We start from the raw sequence: 26221 nt of genomic DNA, 5'->3' as shown, positions 1-26221 counted from the left end.
TACTCATGCCTAAGTCAAAGCAGGAATGACATTTCATATATAGAGCTCATGGTTTAAGACCCGCCCCTTAAGAGTCACATGATCCACCATATAGGTCCTGCAGATATCTACACTTAATTGACTTATAATACAAATATGTTATTAGTCGTACCCATACGAAACCAGTTAGTGGAAATACAATCTTACACGCGAATAGCAGCCACCCAGCCCACACCATCAAGTCCATACCTGTGGGGGAACTCACTAGGTTAAAACGTAACTGCAGTCAGGAGGAAGACAAACTAAAGGAATTTCAAAAATTAAAAAATAAATTAAAAGTCCAAACTGGACATTAGAGAGAGCCACAAATATAGTGGACCATAAATGCAGAGAGGATATGCTGGTATCTAGTACATCAAAAAATGCGGAAAATAATCTTAAACCATGAGCTCTATATATGAAATGTCATTCCTGCTTTGACTTAGGCATGAGTAAGACCGATAAGGTCGAAACGCGTTGCTAAATTTCTTTATAAGCACCTATGTGGTCCATTGTTTGTAAGGATCATATTTTAACCACTTTGGAAAAATAAAGACTTTACCAATTTTATCGAAGCTGGAGTATCTACGTATTTTGGATTTGCTACAGCTACATATTTATATCTGTAAAGTTACAGGGGCTTCTCAGTAAATTATAATATTATCAAAAAGTTAATTTACTTCAGTTCTTCAATACAAAAAGTGAAACTCCTATATTCTATAGAGTCATTACACAGAGTGATCTATTTCACGTGTTTATTTCTGTTAATGTTGATGATTATGGCTTAGAGCCAATGAAAACCCAAAAGTCATTATCTCAGTAAATTAGAATACTTTATAACACCACCTTGAAAAAATGATTTTAAAATCCGAAATATTGGCCTACTGAAATCAATTACTGCATCAATGCGGCGTGGCATGGAGGCGATCAGCCTGTGGCACGCTTGAGGGGTTATGGAAGCCCAGGTTGCTTTGATAGCAGCCTTCAGCTCATCTGCATTGTTGGGTCTGGTGTCTCATCTTCCTCTTGACAATACTCTGTAGATTTTCTATGGGGTTCAGATCAGGTGAGTTTGCTGCCAATCAAGCCCAGTGATACTGTTGTTTGTTAACCAGGTATTGGCAGGTATTGGTACTTTTGGCAGTGTGGACAGGGGCCAAGTCCTGCTGGAGAATGACATTTGCATCACCAAAAAGCTTGTCGGAAGAGGGAAGCATGAAGTGCTCTAACATTTCCTGGTAGAAGGCTGCACTGATTTTGGTCTTGATAAAACCCAGTGGACCTACACCAGCAGATGACATGGCTCCCCAAACCATCACTGATTGTGGACACTTCACACTAGACCTCCAGCAGCTTGGATTGTGGCCTCTCTCCACTCTTCCTCCAGACTCTGGAACCTTGATTTCCAAATGAAATGCAACATTTACTTTCATCTGAAAACAACACCTTGGACCACTGACAACAGTCCAGTTCTTTTTCTCCTTGGCCCAGATAAGACTCTTCTGGCGTTGTCTATGGGTCATGAGTGGCTGACACAAGGAATGTGACACTTGTAGTCCATGTTCTGGAGACATCTGTGTGTGGTGGTTCTTGGAGCAATGACTCCAGCAGCAGTCCACTCCTTGTGAATCTCCCCCAAATTTTTGAATGGCCTTTTCTTAACAATCCTTTCAAGGCTGCGGTTATCCCAGTTATTTGTGCACCTTTTTCTACCGCACTTTTTCCTTCCACTCTCTCCATTAATATGCTTGGATACAGCACTCTGTGAACAGCCGGCTTCTTTAGCAATGACCTTTTGTGGCTTACCCTCCTTGTGGAGTGTGTCAGTGACTGCCTTCTAGACATCCGTCAGGTCAGCAGTCTTCCCCATGATTGTGGAGCTCCTGAACCAGACTTTATAAACACTTAGGGAGCCTTTACAGATGTTTATTGTTAATTATTCTAATTTACTGAGATAATGACTTTTGGGTTTTCATTGGCTGTAAGCCATAATCATCAACATTAACAGAAATAAACATGTGAAATAGATCACTCTGTCTGTAATGACTCTATATAATATACTAGATGGTGGCCCGATTCTAACGCATCGGGTATTCTAGAATATGTATGTAGTTTATTTATGAAGTTTTCAGAATAATGCAATTTATACACAGGATTCGGCCGGCCGGGCGCGAACAATTAGCGAAGCGTGGTTCAAATTATTATTATTATTATTATTATTTATTTATATAGCACCATTAATTCCATGGTGCTGTGCATGAGAAAGGGGTTACATACAAAGTTATGGATATCATTTACAGTAAACAAGTTTACAATGACAGACTGGTACAGAGGGGAAAGAGACCCTGTCCTTGCGGACTTACATTCTATGGGATAGTGGGGAAGAGACAGAAGGTCAGAGGTGCAGCAGCAATTCCGCGCCAATTCGCGGGTGGACTGCAACTGTCACTGATTAGTCATGCCCGGCCACGAACAATCAGTGAAGCCAGGGCCGGCTCCAGGTTTTTGAGGGCCTAGGCAGCATCAATAGTAAAAAGTTGGTCACACAGGGTTAATAGCAGCGTTAACGGAGTGCGTTACACCGTGGCATAATGCGGTCCGTTAATTCTGCCATTAACCCTGTGTGAGCACTGACTGGAGGGGAGTATAGAGCAGGCACTGACGGCAGGGGAGTAAGGAGCAGCCATTTTGCCACCGGACTGTGCCCGTCGCTGATTGGTCGCGGCAAAATCAGCGACTTGGGATTTCCGTGACAGACACACAGAGAGAAAGACAGAAGTGACCCTTAGACAATTATATAGTAGATGAGTTTCACTTTTTGTATTGAAGATCTGAAATAATATTAACTTTTTGATGATATTCTAATTTTGAGAAGCACCTGTATATAATTGTACATAGCAGCAGTATTATAGTACTTATATTCTTGTACATAGGGGCAGTATTATAGTACTTATATTCTTGTACATAGGGGCAGTATTATAGTAGTTATATTCCTGTACATATTGGCAGTATTATAGTACTTATATTCTTGTACATAGGAGGCAGTATTATAGTAGTTATATTCCTGTACATAGTGAGCAGTATTATAGTAGTTATATTCTTGTACATAGAGAGCAGTATTATAGTAGTTATATTCTTGTAAATAGGGGCAGTATTATAGTAGTTATATTCTGTATATAGGGGCAGTATTATAGTAGTTATATTCTTGTACATAGGAGCAGTATTATAGTAGTTATATTCCTGTACATAGTGAGCAGTATTATAGCAGTTATATTCTTGTACATAGGGGCAGTATTATAGTAGCTATATTCTTCTACATAGGGGCAGTATTATAGTAGTTATATTCTTGTATATAGGAGCAGTATTATAGTAGTTATATTCCTGTACATAGGGGCAGTATTATAGTAGTTATATTCTTGTACATAGGGGGCAGTATTATAGTAGTTATATTCTTGTACATAGGAGCAGTATTATAGTAGTTATATTCCTGTACATAGTGAGCAGTATTATAGCAGTTATATTCTTGTACATAGGGGCAGTATTATAGTAGTTATATTCTTGTACATAGTGAGCAGTATTATAGTAGTTATATTCTTGTACATAGAGAGCAGTATTATAGTAGTTATATTCCTGTACATAGTGAGCAGTATTATAGCAGTTATATTCTTGTACATAGGGGCAGTATAATAGAAGTTATATTCTTGTACATAGGAGCAGTATTATAGTAGTTATATTCTTGTACATAGGGGCAGTATTATAGTAGTTATATTCTTGTACATAGGAGGCAGTATTATAGTAGTTATATTCCTGTACATAGTGAGCAGTATTATAGCAGTTATATTCTTGTACATAGGGGCAGTATAATAGAAGTTATATTCTTGTACATAGGAGCAGTATTATAGTACTTATATTCTTGTACATAGGGGCAGTATTATAGTAGTTATATTCTTGTACATAGGAGGCAGTATTATAGTAGTTATATTCCTGTACATAGTGAGCAGTATTATAGTAGTTATATTCTTGTACATAGGGGCAGTATTATAGTAGTTATATTCTTGTACATAGGAGCAGTATTATAGTAGTTATATTCCTGTACATAGTGAGCAGTATTATAGTAGTTATATTCTTGTACATAGGGGCAGTATTATAGTAGTTATATTCTTGTACATAGGAGCAGTATTATAGTAGTTATATTCCTGTACATAGTGAGCAGTATTATAGTAGTTATATTCTTGTACATAGAGAGCAGTATTATAGTAGTTATATTCTTGTACATAGTGAGCAGTATTATAGTAGTTATATTCTTGTACATAGAGAGCAGTATTATAGTAGTTATATTCCTGTACATAGTGAGCAGTATTATAGCAGTTATATTCTTGTACATAGGGGCAGTATAATAGAAGTTATATTCTTGTACATAGGAGCAGTATTATAGTAGTTATATTCTTGTACATAGGGGCAGTATTATAGTAGTTATATTCTTGTACATAGGAGGCAGTATTATAGTAGTTATATTCCTGTACATAGTGAGCAGTATTATAGCAGTTATATTCTTGTACATAGGGGCAGTATAATAGAAGTTATATTCTTGTACATAGGAGCAGTATTATAGTAGTTATATTCTTGTACATAGGAGGCAGTATTATAGTAGTTATATTCCTGTACATAGTGAGCAGTATTATAGCAGTTATATTCTTGTACATAGCAGCAGTATTATAGTACTTATATTCTTGTACATAGGGGCAGTATTATAGTAGTTATATTCTTGTACATAGGGGCAGTATTATAGTAGTTATATTCCTGTACATATTGGCAGTATTATAGTACTTATATTCTTGTACATAGGAGGCAGTATTATAGTAGTTATATTCCTGTACATAGTGAGCAGTATTATAGTAGTTATATTCTTGTACATAGAGAGCAGTATTATAGTAGTTATATTCCTGTACATAGTGAGCAGTATTATAGCAGTTATATTCTTGTACATAGGGGCAGTATTATAGTAGCTATATTCTTCTACATAGGGGCAGTATTATAGTAGTTATATTCTTGTACATAGGGGGCAGTATTATAGTAGTTATATTCTTGTACATAGGAGCAGTATTATAGTAGTTATATTCCTGTACATAGTGAGCAGTATTATAGCAGTTATATTCTTGTACATAGGGGCAGTATTATAGTAGTTATATTCTTGTACATAGTGAGCAGTATTATAGTAGTTATATTCTTGTACATAGAGAGCAGTATTATAGTAGTTATATTCCTGTACATAGTGAGCAGTATTATAGCAGTTATATTCTTGTACATAGGGGCAGTATAATAGAAGTTATATTCTTGTACATAGGAGCAGTATTATAGTAGTTATATTCTTGTACATAGGGGCAGTATTATAGTAGTTATATTCTTGTACATAGGAGGCAGTATTATAGTAGTTATATTCCTGTACATAGTGAGCAGTATTATAGCAGTTATATTCTTGTACATAGGGGCAGTATAATAGAAGTTATATTCTTGTACATAGGAGCAGTATTATAGTAGTTATATTCTTGTACATAGGGGCAGTATTATAGTAGTTATATTCTTGTACATAGGAGGCAGTATTATAGTAGTTATATTCCTGTACATAGTGAGCAGTATTATAGCAGTTATATTCTTGTACATAGGGGCAGTATTATAGTAGTTATATTCTTGTACATAGGAGCAGTATTATAGTAGTTATATTCCTGTACATAGTGAGCAGTATTATAGTAGTTATATTCTTGTACATAGGGGCAGTATTATAGTAGTTATATTCTTGTACATAGGAGCAGTATTATAGTAGTTATATTCCTGTACATAGTGAGCAGTATTATAGTAGTTATATTCTTGTACATAGAGAGCAGTATTATAGTAGTTATATTCTTGTACATAGTGAGCAGTATTATAGTAGTTATATTCTTGTACATAGAGAGCAGTATTATAGTAGTTATATTCCTGTACATAGTGAGCAGTATTATAGCAGTTATATTCTTGTACATAGGGGCAGTATAATAGAAGTTATATTCTTGTACATAGGAGCAGTATTATAGTAGTTATATTCTTGTACATAGGGGCAGTATTATAGTAGTTATATTCTTGTACATAGGAGGCAGTATTATAGTAGTTATATTCCTGTACATAGTGAGCAGTATTATAGCAGTTATATTCTTGTACATAGGGGCAGTATAATAGAAGTTATATTCTTGTACATAGGAGCAGTATTATAGTAGTTATATTCTTGTACATAGGAGGCAGTATTATAGTAGTTATATTCCTGTACATAGTGAGCAGTATTATAGCAGTTATATTCTTGTACATAGCAGCAGTATTATAGTACTTATATTCTTGTACATAGGGGCAGTATTATAGTAGTTATATTCTTGTACATAGGGGCAGTATTATAGTAGTTATATTCCTGTACATATTGGCAGTATTATAGCACTTATATTCTTGTACATAGGAGGCAGTATTATAGTAGTTATATTCCTGTACATAGTGAGCAGTATTATAGTAGTTATATTCTTGTACATAGAGAGCAGTATTATAGTAGTTATATTCCTGTACATAGTGAGCAGTATTATAGCAGTTATATTCTTGTACATAGGGGCAGTATTATAGTAGCTATATTCTTCTACATAGGGGCAGTATTATAGTAGTTATATTCTTGTACATAGGAGCAGTATTATAGTAGTTATATTCCTGTACATAGGGGCAGTATTATAGTAGTTATATTCTTGTACATAGGGGGCAGTATTATAGTAGTTATATTCTTGTACATAGGAGCAGTATTATAGTAGTTATATTCCTGTACATAGTGAGCAGTATTATAGCAGTTATATTCTTGTACATAGGGGCAGTATTATAGTAGTTATATTCTTGTACATAGTGAGCAGTATTATAGTAGTTATATTCTTGTACATAGAGAGCAGTATTATAGTAGTTATATTCCTGTACATAGTGAGCAGTATTATAGCAGTTATATTCTTGTACATAGGGGCAGTATAATAGAAGTTATATTCTTGTACATAGGAGCAGTATTATAGTAGTTATATTCTTGTACATAGGGGCAGTATTATAGTAGTTATATTCTTGTACATAGGAGGCAGTATTATAGTAGTTATATTCCTGTACATAGTGAGCAGTATTATAGCAGTTATATTCTTGTACATAGGGGCAGTATAATAGAAGTTATATTCTTGTACATAGGAGCAGTATTATAGTAGTTATATTCTTGTACATAGGGGCAGTATTATAGTAGTTATATTCTTGTACATAGGAGGCAGTATTATAGTAGTTATATTCCTGTACATAGTGAGCAGTATTATAGTAGTTATATTCTTGTACATAGGGGCAGTATTATAGTAGTTATATTCTTGTACATAGGAGCAGTATTATAGTAGTTATATTCCTGTACATAGTGAGCAGTATTATAGTAGTTATATTCTTGTACATAGGGGCAGTATTATAGTAGTTATATTCTTGTACATAGGAGCAGTATTATAGTAGTTATATTCCTGTACATAGTGAGCAGTATTATAGTAGTTATATTCTTGTACATAGAGAGCAGTATTATAGTAGTTATATTCCTGTACATAGTGCGCAGTATTATAGCAGTTATATTCTTGTACATAGGGGCAGTATTATAGTAGCTATATTCTTCTACATAGGGGCAGTATTATAGTAGTTATATTCCTGTACATAGTGAGCAGTATTATAGCAGTTATATTCTTGTACATAGGGGCAGTATTATAGTAGTTATATTCTTGTACATAGTGAGCAGTATTATAGTAGTTATATTCTTGTACATAGAGAGCAGTATTATAGTAGTTATATTCCTGTACATAGTGAGCAGTATTATAGCAGTTATATTCTTGTACATAGGGGCAGTATAATAGAAGTTATATTCTTGTACATAGGAGCAGTATTATAGTAGTTATATTCTTGTACATAGGGGCAGTATTATAGTAGTTATATTCTTGTACATAGGAGGCAGTATTATAGTAGTTATATTCCTGTACATAGTGAGCAGTATTTTAGCAGTTATATTCTTGTACATAGGGGCAGTATAATAGAAGTTATATTCTTGTACATAGGAGCAGTATTATAGTAGTTATATTCTTGTACATAGGGGCAGTATTATAGTAGTTATATTCTTGTACATAGGAGGCAGTATTATAGTAGTTATATTCCTGTACATAGTGAGCAGTATTATAGCAGTTATATTCTTGTACATAGGGGCAGTATAATAGAAGTTATATTCTTGTACATAGGAGCAGTATTATAGTAGTTATATTCTTGTACATAGGGGCAGTATTATTGTAGTTATATTCTTGTACATAGGAGGCAGTATTATAGTAGTTATATTCCTGTACATAGTGAGCAGTATTATAGTAGTTATATTCTTGTACATAGGGGCAGTATTATAGTAGTTATATTCTTGTACATAGGAGCAGTATTATAGTAGTTATATTCCTGTACATAGTGAGCAGTATTATAGTAGTTATATTCTTGTACATAGGGGCAGTATTATAGTAGTTATATTCTTGTACATAGGAGCAGTATTATAGTAGTTATATTCCTGTACATAGTGAGCAGTATTATAGTAGTTATATTCTTGTACATAGGAGGCAGTATTATAGTAGTTATATTCTTGTACATAGGAGCAGTATTATAGTAGTTATATTCCTGTACATAGTGAGCAGTATTATAGTAGTTATATTCTTGTACATAGGGGCAGTATTATAGTAGTTATATTCTTGTACATAGGAGCAGTATTATAGTAGTTATATTCTTGTACATAGGAGCAGTATTATAGTAGTTATATTCTTGTACATAGGGGCAGTATTATAGTAGTTATATTCTTGTACATAGGAGCAGTATTATAGTAGTTATATTCTTGTACATAGGGACAGTATTATAGTAGTTATATTCTTGTACATAGGGGCAGTATTATAGTAGTTATGTTCTTGTACATAGGGGCAGTATTATAGTAGTTATAATCTTGTACATAGGAGTAGTATTATAGTAGTTATATTCTTGTACATAGGGGGCAGTATTATAGTAGTTATATTCTTGTACATAAGGGCAGTATTATAGTAGTTATATTCTTGTACATAGGGGCAGTATTATACTAGTTATATTCTTGTACATAGGAGCAGTATTATAGTAGTTATATTCTTGTACATAGGAGCAGTATTATAGTAGTTATATTCTTGTACATAGGAGCAGTATTATAGTAATTATATTCTTGTATATAGGGGCAGTATTATAGTAGTTATATTCTTGTACATAGGGGCAGTATTATAGCAGTTATATTCTTGTACATAGGAGGCAGTATTATAGTAGTTATAATCTTGTACATAGGAGCAGTATTATAGTAGTTATATTCTTGTACATAGGGACAGTATTATAGTAGTTATATTCTTGTACATAGGAGCAGTATTATAGTAGTTATATTCTTGTACATAGGGGCAGTATTATAGTAGTTATATTCTTGTACATAGGAGCAGTATTATAGTAGTTATATTCTTGTACATAGGGACAGTATTATAGTAGTTATATTCTTGTACATAGGGGCAGTATTATAGTAGTTATGTTCTTGTACATAGGGGCAGTATTATAGTAGTTATAATCTTGTACATAGGAGCAGTATTATAGTAGTTATATTCTTGTACATAGGGGGCAGTATTATAGTAGTTATATTCTTGTACATAAGGGCAGTATTATAGTAGTTATATTCTTGTACATAGGGGCAGTATTATAGTAGTTATATTCTTGTACATAGGAGCAGTATTATAGTAGTTATATTCTTGTACATAGGAGCAGTATTATAGTAGTTATATTCTTGTACATAGGAGCAGTATTATAGTAGTTATATTCTTGTAAATAGGGGCAGTATTATAGTACATAGTTACATAGGGGCAGTATTATAGTAGCTATATTCTTGTACATAGGGGGCAGTATTATAGTAGTTATATTCTTGTACATAGGGGGCAGTATTATAGTAGTTATATTCTTGTACATAGGGGGCAGTATTATAGTAGTTATATTCTTGTACATAGGAGCAGTATTATAGTAGTTATATTCTTGTACATAGGAGTAGTATTATAGTAGTTATATTCTTGTACATAGGAGCAGTATTATAGTAGCTATATTCTTGTACATAGGAGTAGTATTATAGTAGTTATATTCTTGTACATAGGGGGCAGTATTATAGTAGTTATATTCTTGTACATAGGGGGCAGTATTATAGTAGTTATATTCTTGTACATAGGAGCAGTATTATAGTAGTTATATTCTTGTACATAGGAGCAGTATTATAGTAATTATATTCTTGTACATAGGGGCAGTATTATAGTAGTTATATCCTTGTACATAGGAGCAGTATTATAGTAATATTCTTGTACATAGGAGCAGTATTACAGTAGTTATATTCTTGTACATAGGGAGCAGTATTATAGTAGTTATATTCTTGTACATAGGGGCAGTATTATAGTAGTTATATTCTTGTACATAGAGAGCAGTATTATAGTAGTTATATTCTTATACATAAGGGCAGTATTATAGTAGTTATGTTCTTGTACATAGGGGCAGTATTATAGTAGTTATAATCTTGTACATAGGAGTAGTATTATAGTAGTTATATTCTTGTACATAGGGGGCAGTATTATAGTAGTTATATTCTTGTACATAAGGGCAGTATTATAGTAGTTATATTCTTGTACATAGGGGCAGTATTATAGTAGTTATATTCTTGTACATAGGAGCAGTATTATAGTAGTTATATTCTTGTACATAGGAGCAGTATTATAGTAGTTATATTCTTGTACATAGGAGCAGTATTATAGTAATTATATTCTTGTATATAGGGGCAGTATTATAGTAGTTATATTCTTGTACATAGGGGCAGTATTATAGCAGTTATATTCTTGTACATAGGAGGCAGTATTATAGTAGTTATATTCTTGTACATAGGAGCAGTATTATAGTAGTTATATTCCTGTACATAGTGAGCAGTATTATAGTAGTTATATTCTTGTACATAGGGGCAGTATTATAGTAGTTATATTCTTGTACATAGGAGCAGTATTATAGTAGTTATATTCCTGTACATAGTGAGCAGTATTATAGTAGTTATATTCTTGTACATAGGAGGCAGTATTATAGTAGTTATATTCTTGTACATAGGAGCAGTATTATAGTAGTTATATTCCTGTACATAGTGAGCAGTATTATAGTAGTTATATTCTTGTACATAGGAGCAGTATTATAGTAGTTATATTCTTGTACATAGGGGCAGTATTATAGTAGTTATATTCTTGTACATAGGAGCAGTATTATAGTAGTTATATTCTTGTACATAGGGGCAGTATTATAGTAGTTATATTCTTGTACATAGGAGCAGTATTATAGTAGTTATATTCTTGTACATAGGGGCAGTATTATAGTAGTTATATTCTTGTACATAGGGGCAGTATTATAGTAGTTATATTCTTGTACATAGGGGCAGTATTATAGTAGTTATAATCTTGTACATAGGAGTAGTATTATAGTAGTTATATTCTTGTACATAGGGGGCAGTATTATAGTAGTTATATTCTTGTACATAAGGGCAGTATTATAGTAGTTATATTCTTGTACATAGGGGCAGTATTATAGTAGTTATATTCTTGTACATAGGAGCAGTATTATAGTAGTTATATTCTTGTACATAGGAGCAGTATTATAGTAGTTATATTCTTGTACATAGGAGCAGTATTATAGTAGTTATATTCTTGTAAATAGGGGCAGTATTATAGTACATAGTTACATAGGGGCAGTATTATAGTAGCTATATTCTTGTACATAGGGGGCAGTATTATAGTAGTTATATTCTTGTACATAGGGGGCAGTATTATAGTAGTTTTATTCTTGTACATAGGGGGCAGTATTATAGTAGTTATATTCTTGTACATAGGAGCAGTATTATAGTAATTATATTCTTGTACATAGGGGCAGTATTATAGTAGTTATATCCTTGTACATAGGAGCAGTATTATAGTAATATTCTTGTACATAGGAGCAGTATTACAGTAGTTATATTCTTGTACATAGGGAGCAGTATTATAGTAGTTATATTCTTGTACATAGGGGCAGTATTATAGTAGTTATATTCTTGTACATAGAGAGCAGTATTATAGTAGTTATATTCTTATACATAGGGGGCAGTATTATAGTAGTTATAATCTTGTACATAGGAGTAGTATTATAGTAGTTATATTCTTGTACATAGGGGGCAGTATTATAGTAGTTATATTCTTGTAAATAGGGGCAGTATTATAGTACATAGTTACATAGGGGCAGTATTATAGTAGCTATATTCTTGTACATAGGGGGCAGTATTATAGTAGTTATATTCTTGTACATAGGGGCAGTACTATAGTAGTTATATTCTTGTATATGGGGCAGTATTATAGTAGTTATATTCTTGTACATAGGGGCAGTATAATAGTAGTTATATTCCTGTACATAGGAGCAGTATTATAGTAGTTATATTCTTGTACATAGGAGCAGTATTATAGTAGTTATATTCTTGTACATAGGGGCAGTATAATAGAAGTTATATTCTTGTACATAGGAGCAGTATTATAGTACTTATATTCTTGTACATAGGGGCAGTATTATAGTAGTTATATTCTTGTACATAGGAGGCAGTATTATAGTAGTTATATTCCTGTACATAGTGAGCAGTATTATAGTAGTTATATTCTTGTACATAGGGGCAGTATTATAGTAGTTATATTCTTGTACATAGGAGCAGTATTATAGTAGTTATATTCCTGTACATAGTGAGCAGTATTATAGTAGTTATATTCTTGTACATAGGGGCAGTATTATAGTAGTTATATTCTTGTACATAGGAGCAGTATTATAGTAGTTATATTCCTGTACATAGTGAGCAGTATTATAGTAGTTATATTCTTGTACATAGAGAGCAGTATTATAGTAGTTATATTCTTGTACATAGTGAGCAGTATTATAGTAGTTATATTCTTGTACATAGAGAGCAGTATTATAGTAGTTATATTCCTGTACATAGTGAGCAGTATTATAGCAGTTATATTCTTGTACATAGGGGCAGTATAATAGAAGTTATATTCTTGTACATAGGAGCAGTATTATAGTAGTTATATTCTTGTACATAGGGGCAGTATTATAGTAGTTATATTCTTGTACATAGGAGGCAGTATTATAGTAGTTATATTCCTGTACATAGTGAGCAGTATTATAGCAGTTATATTCTTGTACATAGGGGCAGTATAATAGAAGTTATATTCTTGTACATAGGAGCAGTATTATAGTAGTTATATTCTTGTACATAGGAGGCAGTATTATAGTAGTTATATTCCTGTACATAGTGAGCAGTATTATAGCAGTTATATTCTTGTACATAGCAGCAGTATTATAGTACTTATATTCTTGTACATAGGGGCAGTATTATAGTAGTTATATTCCTGTACATATTGGCAGTATTATAGTACTTATATTCTTGTACATAGGAGGCAGTATTATAGTAGTTATATTCCTGTACATAGTGAGCAGTATTATAGTAGTTATATTCTTGTACATAGAGAGCAGTATTATAGTAGTTATATTCCTGTACATAGTGAGCAGTATTATAGCAGTTATATTCTTGTACATAGGGGCAGTATTATAGTAGCTATATTCTTCTACATAGGGGCAGTATTATAGTAGTTATATTCCTGTACATAGGGGCAGTATTATAGTAGTTATATTCTTGTACATAGGGGGCAGTATTATAGTAGTTATATTCTTGTACATAGGAGCAGTATTATAGTAGTTATATTCCTGTACATAGTGAGCAGTATTATAGCAGTTATATTCTTGTACATAGGGGCAGTATTATAGTAGTTATATTCTTGTACATAGTGAGCAGTATTATAGTAGTTATATTCTTGTACATAGAGAGCAGTATTATAGTAGTTATATTCCTGTACATAGTGAGCAGTATTATAGCAGTTATATTCTTGTACATAGGGGCAGTATAATAGAAGTTATATTCTTGTACATAGGAGCAGTATTATAGTAGTTATATTCTTGTACATAGGGGCAGTATTATAGTAGTTATATTCTTGTACATAGGAGGCAGTATTATAGTAGTTATATTCCTGTACATAGTGAGCAGTATTATAGCAGTTATATTCTTGTACATAGGGGCAGTATAATAGAAGTTATATTCTTGTACATAGGAGCAGTATTATAGTAGTTATATTCTTGTACATAGGGGCAGTATTATAGTAGTTATATTCTTGTACATAGGAGGCAGTATTATAGTAGTTATATTCCTGTACATAGTGAGCAGTATTATAGCAGTTATATTCTTGTACATAGGGGCAGTATTATAGTAGTTATATTCTTGTACATAGGAGCAGTATTATAGTAGTTATATTCCTGTACATAGTGAGCAGTATTATAGTAGTTATATTCTTGTACATAGGGGCAGTATTATAGTAGTTATATTCTTGTACATAGGAGCAGTATTATAGTAGTTATATTCCTGTACATAGTGAGCAGTATTATAGTAGTTATATTCTTGTACATAGAGAGCAGTATTATAGTAGTTATATTCTTGTACATAGTGAGCAGTATTATAGTAGTTATATTCTTGTACATAGAGAGCAGTATTATAGTAGTTATATTCCTGTACATAGTGAGCAGTATTATAGCAGTTATATTCTTGTACATAGGGGCAGTATAATAGAAGTTATATTCTTGTACATAGGAGCAGTATTATAGTAGTTATATTCTTGTACATAGGGGCAGTATTATAGTAGTTATATTCTTGTACATAGGAGGCAGTATTATAGTAGTTATATTCCTGTACATAGTGAGCAGTATTATAGCAGTTATATTCTTGTACATAGGGGCAGTATAATAGAAGTTATATTCTTGTACATAGGAGCAGTATTATAGTAGTTATATTCTTGTACATAGGAGGCAGTATTATAGTAGTTATATTCCTGTACATAGTGAGCAGTATTATAGCAGTTATATTCTTGTACATAGCAGCAGTATTATAGTACTTATATTCTTGTACATAGGGGCAGTATTATAGTAGTTATATTCTTGTACATAGGGGCAGTATTATAGTAGTTATATTCCTGTACATATTGGCAGTATTATAGTACTTATATTCTTGTACATAGGAGACAGTATTATAGTAGTTATATTCCTGTACATAGTGAGCAGTATTATAGTAGTTATATTCTTGTACATAGAGAGCAGTATTATAGTAGTTATATTCCTGTACATAGTGAGCAGTATTATAGCAGTTATATTCTTGTACATAGGGGCAGTATTATAGTAGCTATATTCTTCTACATAGGGGCAGTATTATAGTAGTTATATTCTTGTACATAGGAGCAGTATTATAGTAGTTATATTCCTGTACATAGGGGCAGTATTATAGTAGTTATATTCTTGTACATAGGGGGCAGTATTATAGTAGTTATATTCTTGTACATAGGAGCAGTATTATAGTAGTTATATTCCTGTACATAGTGAGCAGTATTATAGCAGTTATATTCTTGTACATAGGGGCAGTATTATAGTAGTTATATTCTTGTACATAGTGAGCAGTATTATAGTAGTTATATTCTTGTACATAGAGAGCAGTATTATAGTAGTTATATTCCTGTACATAGTGAGCAGTATTATAGCAGTTATATTCTTGTACATAGGGGCAGTATAATAGAAGTTATATTCTTGTACATAGGAGCAGTATTATAGTAGTTATATTCTTGTACATAGGGGCAGTATTATAGTAGTTATATTCTTGTACATAGGAGGCAGTATTATAGTAGTTATATTCCTGTACATAGTGAGCAGTATTATAGCAGTTATATTCTTGTACATAGGGGCAGTATAATAGAAGTTATATTCTTGTACATAGGAGCAGTATTATAGTAGTTATATTCTTGTACATAGGAGGCAGTATTATAGTAGTTATATTCCTGTACATAGTGAGCAGTATTATAGCAGTTATATTCTTGTACATAGCAGCAGTATTATAGTACTTATATTCTTGTACATAGGGGCAGTATTATAGTAGTTATATTCTTGTACATAGGGGCAGTATTATAGTAGTTATATTCCTGTACATATTGGCAGTATTATAGTACTTATATTCTTGTACATAGGAGGCAGTATTATAGTAGTTATATTCCTGTACATAGTGAGCAGTATTATAGTAGTTATATTCTTGTACATAGAGAGCAGTATTATAGTAGTTATATTCCTGTACATAGTGAGCAGTATTATAGCAGTTATATTCTTGTACATAGGGGCAGTATTATAGTAGCTATATTCTTCTACATAGGGGCAGTATTATAGTAGTTATATTCCTGTACATAGGGGCAGTATTATAGTAGTTATATTCTTGTACATAGGGGGCAGTATTATAGTAGTTATATTCTTGTACATAGGAGCAGTATTATAGTAGTTATATTCCTGTACATAGTGAGCAGTATTATAGCAGTTATATTCTTGTACATAGGGGCAGTATTATAGTAGTTATATTCTTGTACATAGTGAGCAGTATTATAGTAGTTATATTCTTGTACATAGAGAGCAGTATTATAGTAGTTATATTCCTGTACATAGTGAGCAGTATTATAGCAGTTATATTCTTGTACATAGGGGCAGTATAATAGAAGTTATATTCTTGTACATAGGAGCAGTATTATAGTAGTTATATTCTTGTACATAGGGGCAGTATTATAGTAGTTATATTCTTGTACATAGGAGGCAGTATTATAGTAGTTATATTCCTGTACATAGTGAGCAGTATTATAGCAGTTATATTCTTGTACATAGGGGCAGTATAATAGAAGTTATATTCTTGTACATAGGAGCAGTATTATAGTAGTTATATTCTTGTACATAAGGGCAGTATTATAGTAGTTATATTCTTGTACATAGGAGGCAGTATTATAGTAGTTATATTCCTGTACATAGTGAGCAGTATTATAGCAGTTATATTCTTGTACATAGGGGCAGTATTATAGTAGTTATATTCTTGTACATAGGAGCAGTATTATAGTAGTTATATTCCTGTACATAGTGAGCAGTATTATAGTAGTTATATTCTTGTACATAGGGGCAGTATTATAGTAGTTATATTCTTGTACATAGGAGCAGTATTATAGTAGTTATATTCCTGTACATAGTGAGCAGTATTATAGTAGTTATATTCTTGTACATAGAGAGCAGTATTATAGTAGTTATATTCTTGTACATAGTGAGCAGTATTATAGTAGTTATATTCTTGTACATAGAGAGCAGTATTATAGTAGTTATATTCCTGTACATAGTGAGCAGTATTATAGCAGTTATATTCTTGTACATAGGGGCAGTATAATAGAAGTTATATTCTTGTACATAGGAGCAGTATTATAGTAGTTATATTCTTGTACATAGGGGCAGTATTATAGTAGTTATATTCTTGTACATAGGAGGCAGTATTATAGTAGTTATATTCCTGTACATAGTGAGCAGTATTATAGCAGTTATATTCTTGTACATAGGGGCAGTATAATAGAAGTTATATTCTTGTACATAGGAGCAGTATTATAGTAGTTATATTCTTGTACATAGGAGGCAGTATTATAGTAGTTATATTCCTGTACATAGTGAGCAGTATTATAGCAGTTATATTCTTGTACATAGCAGCAGTATTATAGTACTTATATTCTTGTACATAGGGGCAGTATTATAGTAGTTATATTCTTGTACATAGGGGCAGTATTATAGTAGTTATATTCCTGTACATATTGGCAGTATTATAGTACTTATATTCTTGTACATAGGAGGCAGTATTATAGTAGTTATATTCCTGTACATAGTGAGCAGTATTATAGTAGTTATATTCTTGTACATAGAGAGCAGTATTATAGTAGTTATATTCCTGTACATAGTGAGCAGTATTATAGCAGTTATATTCTTGTACATAGGGGCAGTATTATAGTAGCTATATTCTTCTACATAGGGGCAGTATTATAGTAGTTATATTCTTGTACATAGGAGCAGTATTATAGTAGTTATATTCCTGTACATAGGGGCAGTATTATAGTAGTTATATTCTTGTACATAGGGGGCAGTATTATAGTAGTTATATTCTTGTACATAGGAGCAGTATTATAGTAGTTATATTCCTGTACATAGTGAGCAGTATTATAGCAGTTATATTCTTGTACATAGGGGCAGTATTATAGTAGTTATATTCTTGTACATAGTGAGCAGTATTATAGTAGTTATATTCTTGTACATAGAGAGCAGTATTATAGTAGTTATATTCCTGTACATAGTGAGCAGTATTATAGCAGTTATATTCTTGTACATAGGGGCAGTATAATAGAAGTTATATTCTTGTACATAGGAGCAGTATTATAGTAGTTATATTCTTGTACATAGGGGCAGTATTATAGTAGTTATATTCTTGTACATAGGAGGCAGTATTATAGTAGTTATATTCCTGTACATAGTGAGCAGTATTATAGCAGTTATATTCTTGTACATAGGGGCAGTATAATAGAAGTTATATTCTTGTACATAGGAGCAGTATTATAGTAGTTATATTCTTGTACATAGGGGCAGTATTATAGTAGTTATATTCTTGTACATAGGAGGCAGTATTATAGTAGTTATATTCCTGTACATAGTGAGCAGTATTATAGCAGTTATATTCTTGTACATAGGGGCAGTATAATAGAAGTTATATTCTTGTACATAGGAGCAGTATTATAGTAGTTATATTCTTGTACATAGGGGCAGTATTATAGTAGTTATATTCTTGTACATAGGAGGCAGTATTATAGTAGTTATATTCCTGTACATAGTGAGCAGTATTATAGTAGTTATATTCTTGTACATAGGGGCAGTATTATAGTAGTTATATTCTTGTACATAGGAGCAGTATTATAGTAGTTATATTCCTGTACATAGTGAGCAGTATTATAGTAGTTATATTCTTGTACATAGGGGCAGTATTATAGTAGTTATATTCTTGTACATAGGAGCAGTATTATAGTAGTTATATTCCTGTACATAGTGAGCAGTATTATAGTAGTTATATTCTTGTACATAGGAGGCAGTATTATAGTAGTTATATTCTTGTACATAGGAGCAGTATTATAGTAGTTATATTCCTGTACATAGTGAGCAGTATTATAGTAGTTATATTCTTGTACATAGGGGCAGTATTATAGTAGTTATATTCTTGTACATAGGAGCAGTATTATAGTAGTTATATTCTTGTACATAGGAGCAGTATTATAGTAGTTATATTCTTGTACATAGGGGCAGTATTATAGTAGTTATATTCTTGTACATAGGAGCAGTATTATAGTAGTTATATTCTTGTACATAGGGGCAGTATTATAGTAGTTATATTCTTGTACATAGGGGCAGTATTATAGTAGTTATATTCTTGTACATAGGGGCAGTATTATAGTAGTTATAATCTTGTACATAGGAGTAGTATTATAGTAGTTATATTCTTGTACATAGGGGGCAGTATTATAGTAGTTATATTCTTGTACATAAGGGCAGTATTATAGTAGTTATATTCTTGTACATAGGGGCAGTATTATAGTAGTTATATTCTTGTACATAGGAGCAGAATTATAGTAGTTATATTCTTGTACATAGGAGCAGTATTATAGTAGTTATATTCTTGTACATAGGAGCAGTATTATAGTAATTATATTCTTGTATATAGGGGCAGTATTATAGTAGTTATATTCTTGTACATAGGGGCAGTATTATAGTAGTTATATTCTTGTACATAGGAGGCAGTATTATAGTATATTCTTGTACATAGGAGCAGTATTATAGTAGTTATATTCCTGTACATAGTGAGCAGTATTATAGTAGTTATATTCTTGTACATAGGGGCAGTATTGTAGTAGTTATATTCTTGTACATAGGAGCAGTATTATAGTAGTTATATTCCTGTACATAGTGAGCAGTATTATAGTAGTTATATTCTTGTACATAGGAGGCAGTATTATAGTAGTTATATTCTTGTACATAGGAGCAGTATTATAGTAGTTATATTCCTGTACATAGTGAGCAGTATTATAGTAGTTATATTCTTGTACATAGGAGCAGTATTATAGTAGTTATATTCTTGTACATAGGGGCAGTATTATAGTAGTTATATTCTTGTACATAGGAGCAGTATTATAGTAGTTATATTCTTGTACATAGGGGCAGTATTATAGTAGTTATATTCTTGTACATAGGAGCAGTATTATAGTAGTTATATTCTTGTACATAGGGGCAGTATTATAGTAGTTATATTCTTGTACATAGGGGCAGTATTATAGTAGTTATATTCTTGTACATAGGGGCAGTATTATAGTAGTTATAATCTTGTACATAGGAGTAGTATTATAGTAGTTATATTCTTGTACATAGGGGGCAGTATTATAGTAGTTATATTCTTGTACATAAGGGCAGTATTATAGTAGTTATATTCTTGTACATAGGGGCAGTATTATAGTAGTTATATTCTTGTACATAGGAGCAGTATTATAGTAGTTATATTCTTGTACATAGGAGCAGTATTATAGTAGTTATATTCTTGTACATAGGAGCAGTATTATAGTAGTTATATTCTTGTAAATAGGGGCAGTATTATAGTACATAGTTACATAGGGGCAGTATTATAGTAGCTATATTCTTGTACATAGGGGGCAGTATTATAGTAGTTATATTCTTGTACATAGGGGGCAGTATTATAGTAGTTTTATTCTTGTACATAGGGGGCAGTATTATAGTAGTTATATTCTTGTACATAGGAGCAGTATTATAGTAGTTATATTCTTGTACATAGGAGCAGTATTATAGTAATTATATTCTTGTACATAGGGGCAGTATTATAGTAGTTATATCCTTGTACATAGGAGCAGTATTATAGTAATATTCTTGTACATAGGAGCAGTATTACAGTAGTTATATTCTTGTACATAGGGAGCAGTATTATAGTAGTTATATTCTTGTACATAGGGGCAGTATTATAGTAGTTATATTCTTGTACATAGAGAGCAGTATTATAGTAGTTATATTCTTATACATAGGGGGCAGTATTATAGTAGTTATAATCTTGTACATAGGAGTAGTATTATAGTAGTTATATTCTTGTACATAGGGGGCAGTATTATAGTAGTTATATTCTTGTAAATAGGGGCAGTATTATAGTACATAGTTACATAGGGGCAGTATTATAGTAGCTATATTCTTGTACATAGGGGGCAGTATTATAGTAGTTATATTCTTGTACATAGGGGCAGTACTATAGTAGTTATATTCTTGTATATGGGGCAGTATTATAGTAGTTATATTCTTGTACATAGGGGCAGTATTATAGTAGTTATATTCCTGTACATAGGAGCAGTATTATAGTAGTTATATTCTTGTACATAGGAGCAGTATTATAGTAGTTATATTCTTGTACATAGGAGCAGTATTATAGTAGTTATATTCTTGTACATAGGAGCAGTATTATAGTAGTTATATTCTTGTACATAGGGGCAGTATTATAGTAGTCATATTCTTGTACATAGGAGCAGTATTATAGTAGTTATATTCTTGTACATAGGAGCAGTATTATAGTATATATTCTTGTACATAGGAGCAGTATTATAGTAGTTATATTCTTGTACATAAGGGCAGTATTATAGTAGTTATATTCTTGTACATAGGGGCAGTATTATAGCAGTTATATTCTTGTACATAGGGGCAGTATTATAGTAGTTATATTCTTGTACATAGGGGCAGTATTATAGTAGTCATATTCTTGTACATAGGAGCAGTATTATAGTAGTTATATTCTTGTACATAGGGGCAGTATTATAGTAGTCATATTCTTGTACATAGGAGCAGTATTATAGCAGTTATATTCTTGTACATAGGGGCAGTATTATAGTAGTTATATTCTTGCACATAGGAGCAGTATTATAGTAGTTATATTCTTGTACATAGGGGCAGTATTATAGTAGTTATATTCTTGTACATAGGGGCAGTATTATAGTAGTCATATTCTTGTACATAGGAGCAGTATTATAGTAGTTATATTCTTGTACATAGGGGCACTATTATAGTAGTTATATTCTTGTACATAGGAGCAGTATTATAGTAGTTATATCCTTGTACATAGGAGCAGTATTATAGTAATATTCTTGTACATAGGGAGCAGTATTATAGTAGTTATATTCTTGTACATAGGGAGCAGTATTATAGTAGTTATATTCTTGTACATAGGAGCAGTATTATAGTAGTTATATTCTTATACATAGGGGGCAGTATTATAGTAGTTATAATCTTGTACATAGGAGTAGTATTATAGTAGTTATATTCTTGTACATAGGGGGCAGTATTATAGTAGTTATATTCTTGTACATAGGAGCAGTATTATAGTAATTATATTCTTGTACATAGGGGCAGTATTATAGTAGTTATATCCTTGTACATAGGGGCAGTATTATAGCCGTTATATTCTTGTACATATAATACTGCCCCTATGTACAAGAATATAACTGCTATAATACTGCCCCTAGTAGTTATATTCTTGTACATAGGGGCAGTATTATAGTAGCTATATTCTTGTACATAGGGGGCAGTATTATAGTAGTTATATTCTTGTACATAGGGGCAGTATTATAGTAGTTATATTCTTGTATATGGGGCAGTATTATAGTAGTTATATTCTTGTACATAGGTGCAGTATTGTAGTAGTTATATTCTTGTACATAGGAGCAGTATTATAGTAGTTATAATCTTGTACATAGGAGTAGTATTATAGTAGTTATATTCTTGTACATAGGTGCAGTATTGTAGTAGTTATATTCTTGTACATAGGAGCAGTATTATAGTAGTTATAATCTTGTACATAGGAGTAGTATTATAGTAGTTATATTCTTGTACATAGGGGGCAGTATTATAGTAGTTATATTCTTGTACATAGGAGCAGTATTATAGTAGTTATATTCTTGTACATAGGAGCAGTATTATAGTAATATTCTTGTACATAGGGAGCAGTATTATAGTAGTTATATTCTTGTACATAGGAGCAGTATTATAGTAGTTATATTCTTGTACATAGGAGCAGTATTATAGTAGTTATATTCTTGTACATAGGAGCAGTATTATAGTAGTTATATTCTTGTACATAGGGGCAGTATTATAGTAGTTATACTCTTGTACATAGGGGCAGTATTATAGTAGTTATACTCTTGTACATAGGGGCAGTATTATAGTAGTTATATTCTTGTACATAGGAGCAGTATTATAGTAATTATATTCTTGTACATAGGGGCAGTATTATAGTAGTTATATTCTTGTACATAGGGGCAGTATTATAGTAGTTATATTCTTGTACATAGGAGCAGTATTATAGTAGTTATAATCTTGTACATAGGAGTAGTATTATAGTAGTTATATTCTTGTACATAGGGGCAGTATTATAGTAGTTATATTCCTGTACATAGGGGCAGTATTATAGTAGTTATATTCTTGTACATAGGAGCAGTATGATAGTAGTTATATTCTTGCACATAGGAGCAGTATTATAGTAGTTATATTCTTGTACATAGGGGCAGTATTATAGTAGTTATATTCTTGTACATAGGGGCAGTATTATAGTAGTTATATTCCTGTACATAGGAGCAGTATTATAGTAGTTATATTCTTGTACATAGGAGCAGTATTATAGTAATATTCTTGTACATAGGGAGCAGTATTATAGTAGTTATATTCTTGTACATAGGAGCAGTATTATAGTAGTTATATTCTTGTACATAGGAGCAGTATTATAGTAGTTATATTCTTGTACATAGGAGCAGTATTATAGTAGTTATATTCTTGTACATAGGGGGCAGTATTATAGTAGTTATACTCTTGTACATAGGGGCAGTATTATAGTAGTTATATTCTTGTACATAGGGGCAGTATTATAGTAGTTATATTCTTGTACATAGGGGCAGTATTATAGTAGTTATACTCTTGTACATAGGAGCAGTATTATAGTAGTTATATTCTCGTACATAGGGAGCAGTATTATAGTAGTTATATTCTTGTACATAGGAGCAGTATTATAGTAGTTATAATCTTGTACATAGGAGTAGTATTATAGTAGTTATATTCTTGTACATAGGGGGCAGTATTATAGTAGTTATATTCTTGTACATAGGGGGCAGTATTATAGTAGTTATATTCTTGTACATAGGGGCAGTATTATAGTAGTTATACTCTTATACATAGGGGCAATATTATAGTAGTTATATTCTTTTACATAGGGGCAGTATTATAGTAGTTATATTCTTGTACATAGGGGCAGTATTATAGTAGTTATATTCTTGTACATAGGGGCAGTATTATAGTAGTTATATTCTTGTATATAGGGGCAGTATTATAGTAGTTATGTTCTTGTACATAGGGAGCAGTATTCATGTAATGTCCTTTGGACATATGTGTTATAATATTAGTTTACTATCATTATATCTGTCTCTAACTTTTAAGGATAACACTGTTTTACCTGAGTCTCCCTCCACAGTTATGCAGCTTTTGTGAATACTCCCGTATGGGAATGTTACCACCTCACAGCAGACGTGCATCTTCAGGGCTTTTACATCCATCTCGTAGGTTTTGCTCCCCTTTTTGTGTAATCTCACCACCTCTTGATAAGGAGATTTGGTGTAATTCCCCCAGTGAGGGTTTAGTACGGCAATGACACTGTACGTTCCGTTGGTGTGCTCTTCTTTCCAATGCACCTGGGTCACGAATTCTTCTGAAGGGACCTGAATGGTGCATATGACCAGGTAGGAATCGGATGATCTTTGAGTGAATTGTACATCCAGAAGAGGAGATGATTCTTGCACTGGTCAATAAATGAAGAAGACAATATCATTTTTAGTCCACCATCTCCAGACGTCAGTGGTGGGTCAATTGCTCACTCTATGGGCTTGTCTCTAAGTGTAATCCTACATTACGTGAAGCATGTTGTTTGCTGTGTGAAAACTGTACTAGGCCCCAACCTTCATGGGGTCATTGTTAGTATTATTGTCCTCATAGAACACCAACATACCCTCATAAGCCCCCTTTAGCTATTAGACTGTGTTGAACCTTTAGTGCACTATGAGTAGAGCATAAGGTGGTCCTGAAACAACCACATGTCTTCCAGTATGGTCCAAGACTCTACATGTCTACGAGGCCACCATCACAGAAAAAAACATGACTAGTTATGGTTTTTGATCTTCTACCACCAGACTGACCAAGGAGATAAAAACAAAACAAATCTCTTACCTGACCCTGCTCCACTTAGAAAGTAGAGGACTACCAGGAGAAGTTTCTTCATCTTCAGACGCAATGGACGAGAGATACTGACAAGTAGAAAGGAAATGCTGAGAGACAGTACTGCAAAACAGGAAAGAGGGGGAGAGAACGAGAAAGCTACAACCAGAATGTACGTGGTAAAATAAAGAGCTGAGAGAAAGACAAGAAGGAATGGAAAGAGTCAGAGAGCAATCAGGTCTGAACTGCTCGACGTCTCCACCATGATGTATCCAGCAGATGTCAGATCTTTCCTCTGCAGTCTCAGGACTGAGGACTGGTTGGATTCTCCAACGGCACAAGGAATGGATACACTTCCCAATAGAACATTCCTGGACCAACGTGAAAGCCAGACCTGAAGTTAAACACATCATTAGGAAAGGTTCTTGGTTAGTTAACATCATAAAGAGAGCGCCTGTGGATACTAATGGGCCCTAGAAGAGGCCTTCCTCTTCCTGTAGGGGAAGAAACTAATGGGTAAACAAGAGCCAAAACATTTTTGTCCTGTTTTTGATAATGTCCTAGTAGGTACATAGTCATCTTCCTCATTATTGACCTCGAAAATGCTGCTCTCGGTAATTGTCCACTTGCAAATATCATAGGGATATCTAGAATGTGCAATCTAGAAACAGGTGAGAGAACGGAACCAAAAATGATACATAGAGGAAGACAAACCCAACCAATAAACTTGGGTCTGCTATTTTTCAAGTTGACCTAATTTTCTTCTGTCATTCAGTGGAAAACATTGAATTTTAGGTTGGGGAGAGGTCATGGTCTAGTTAATGTGATCCCTATA

General features: G+C 32.5%; 1 protein-coding gene across 3 annotated transcripts in view; it reads right to left on the bottom strand.

Annotated features, from left to right (window-relative positions):
• The window catches only part of LOC143774300 (calpain-5-like), a 41684-nt gene that overhangs the window by 5773 nt on the left and 9690 nt on the right, over nucleotides 1-26221 (bottom strand). For all 3 annotated transcript variants that reach the window (XM_077261743.1, XM_077261741.1, XM_077261744.1), the window contains 2 exons: nucleotides 25399-25780; nucleotides 24632-24973 (listed from right to left, as the gene is read on the bottom strand). In XM_077261743.1, the coding sequence (XP_077117858.1) occupies nucleotides 25610-25780 (171 nt within the window). In that variant the 3' untranslated portion in view covers nucleotides 24632-24973; nucleotides 25399-25609. The remainder of the gene's footprint in view (nucleotides 1-24631; nucleotides 24974-25398; nucleotides 25781-26221) is intronic.

Source organism: Ranitomeya variabilis, chromosome 5, assembly GCF_051348905.1.
Source record: "Ranitomeya variabilis isolate aRanVar5 chromosome 5, aRanVar5.hap1, whole genome shotgun sequence".
Lineage (NCBI taxonomy): Eukaryota > Metazoa > Chordata > Amphibia > Anura > Dendrobatidae > Ranitomeya > Ranitomeya variabilis.
Note: the sequence above shows the minus strand (reverse complement) of the source record. Positions and strands in the feature narration are given on the sequence as shown.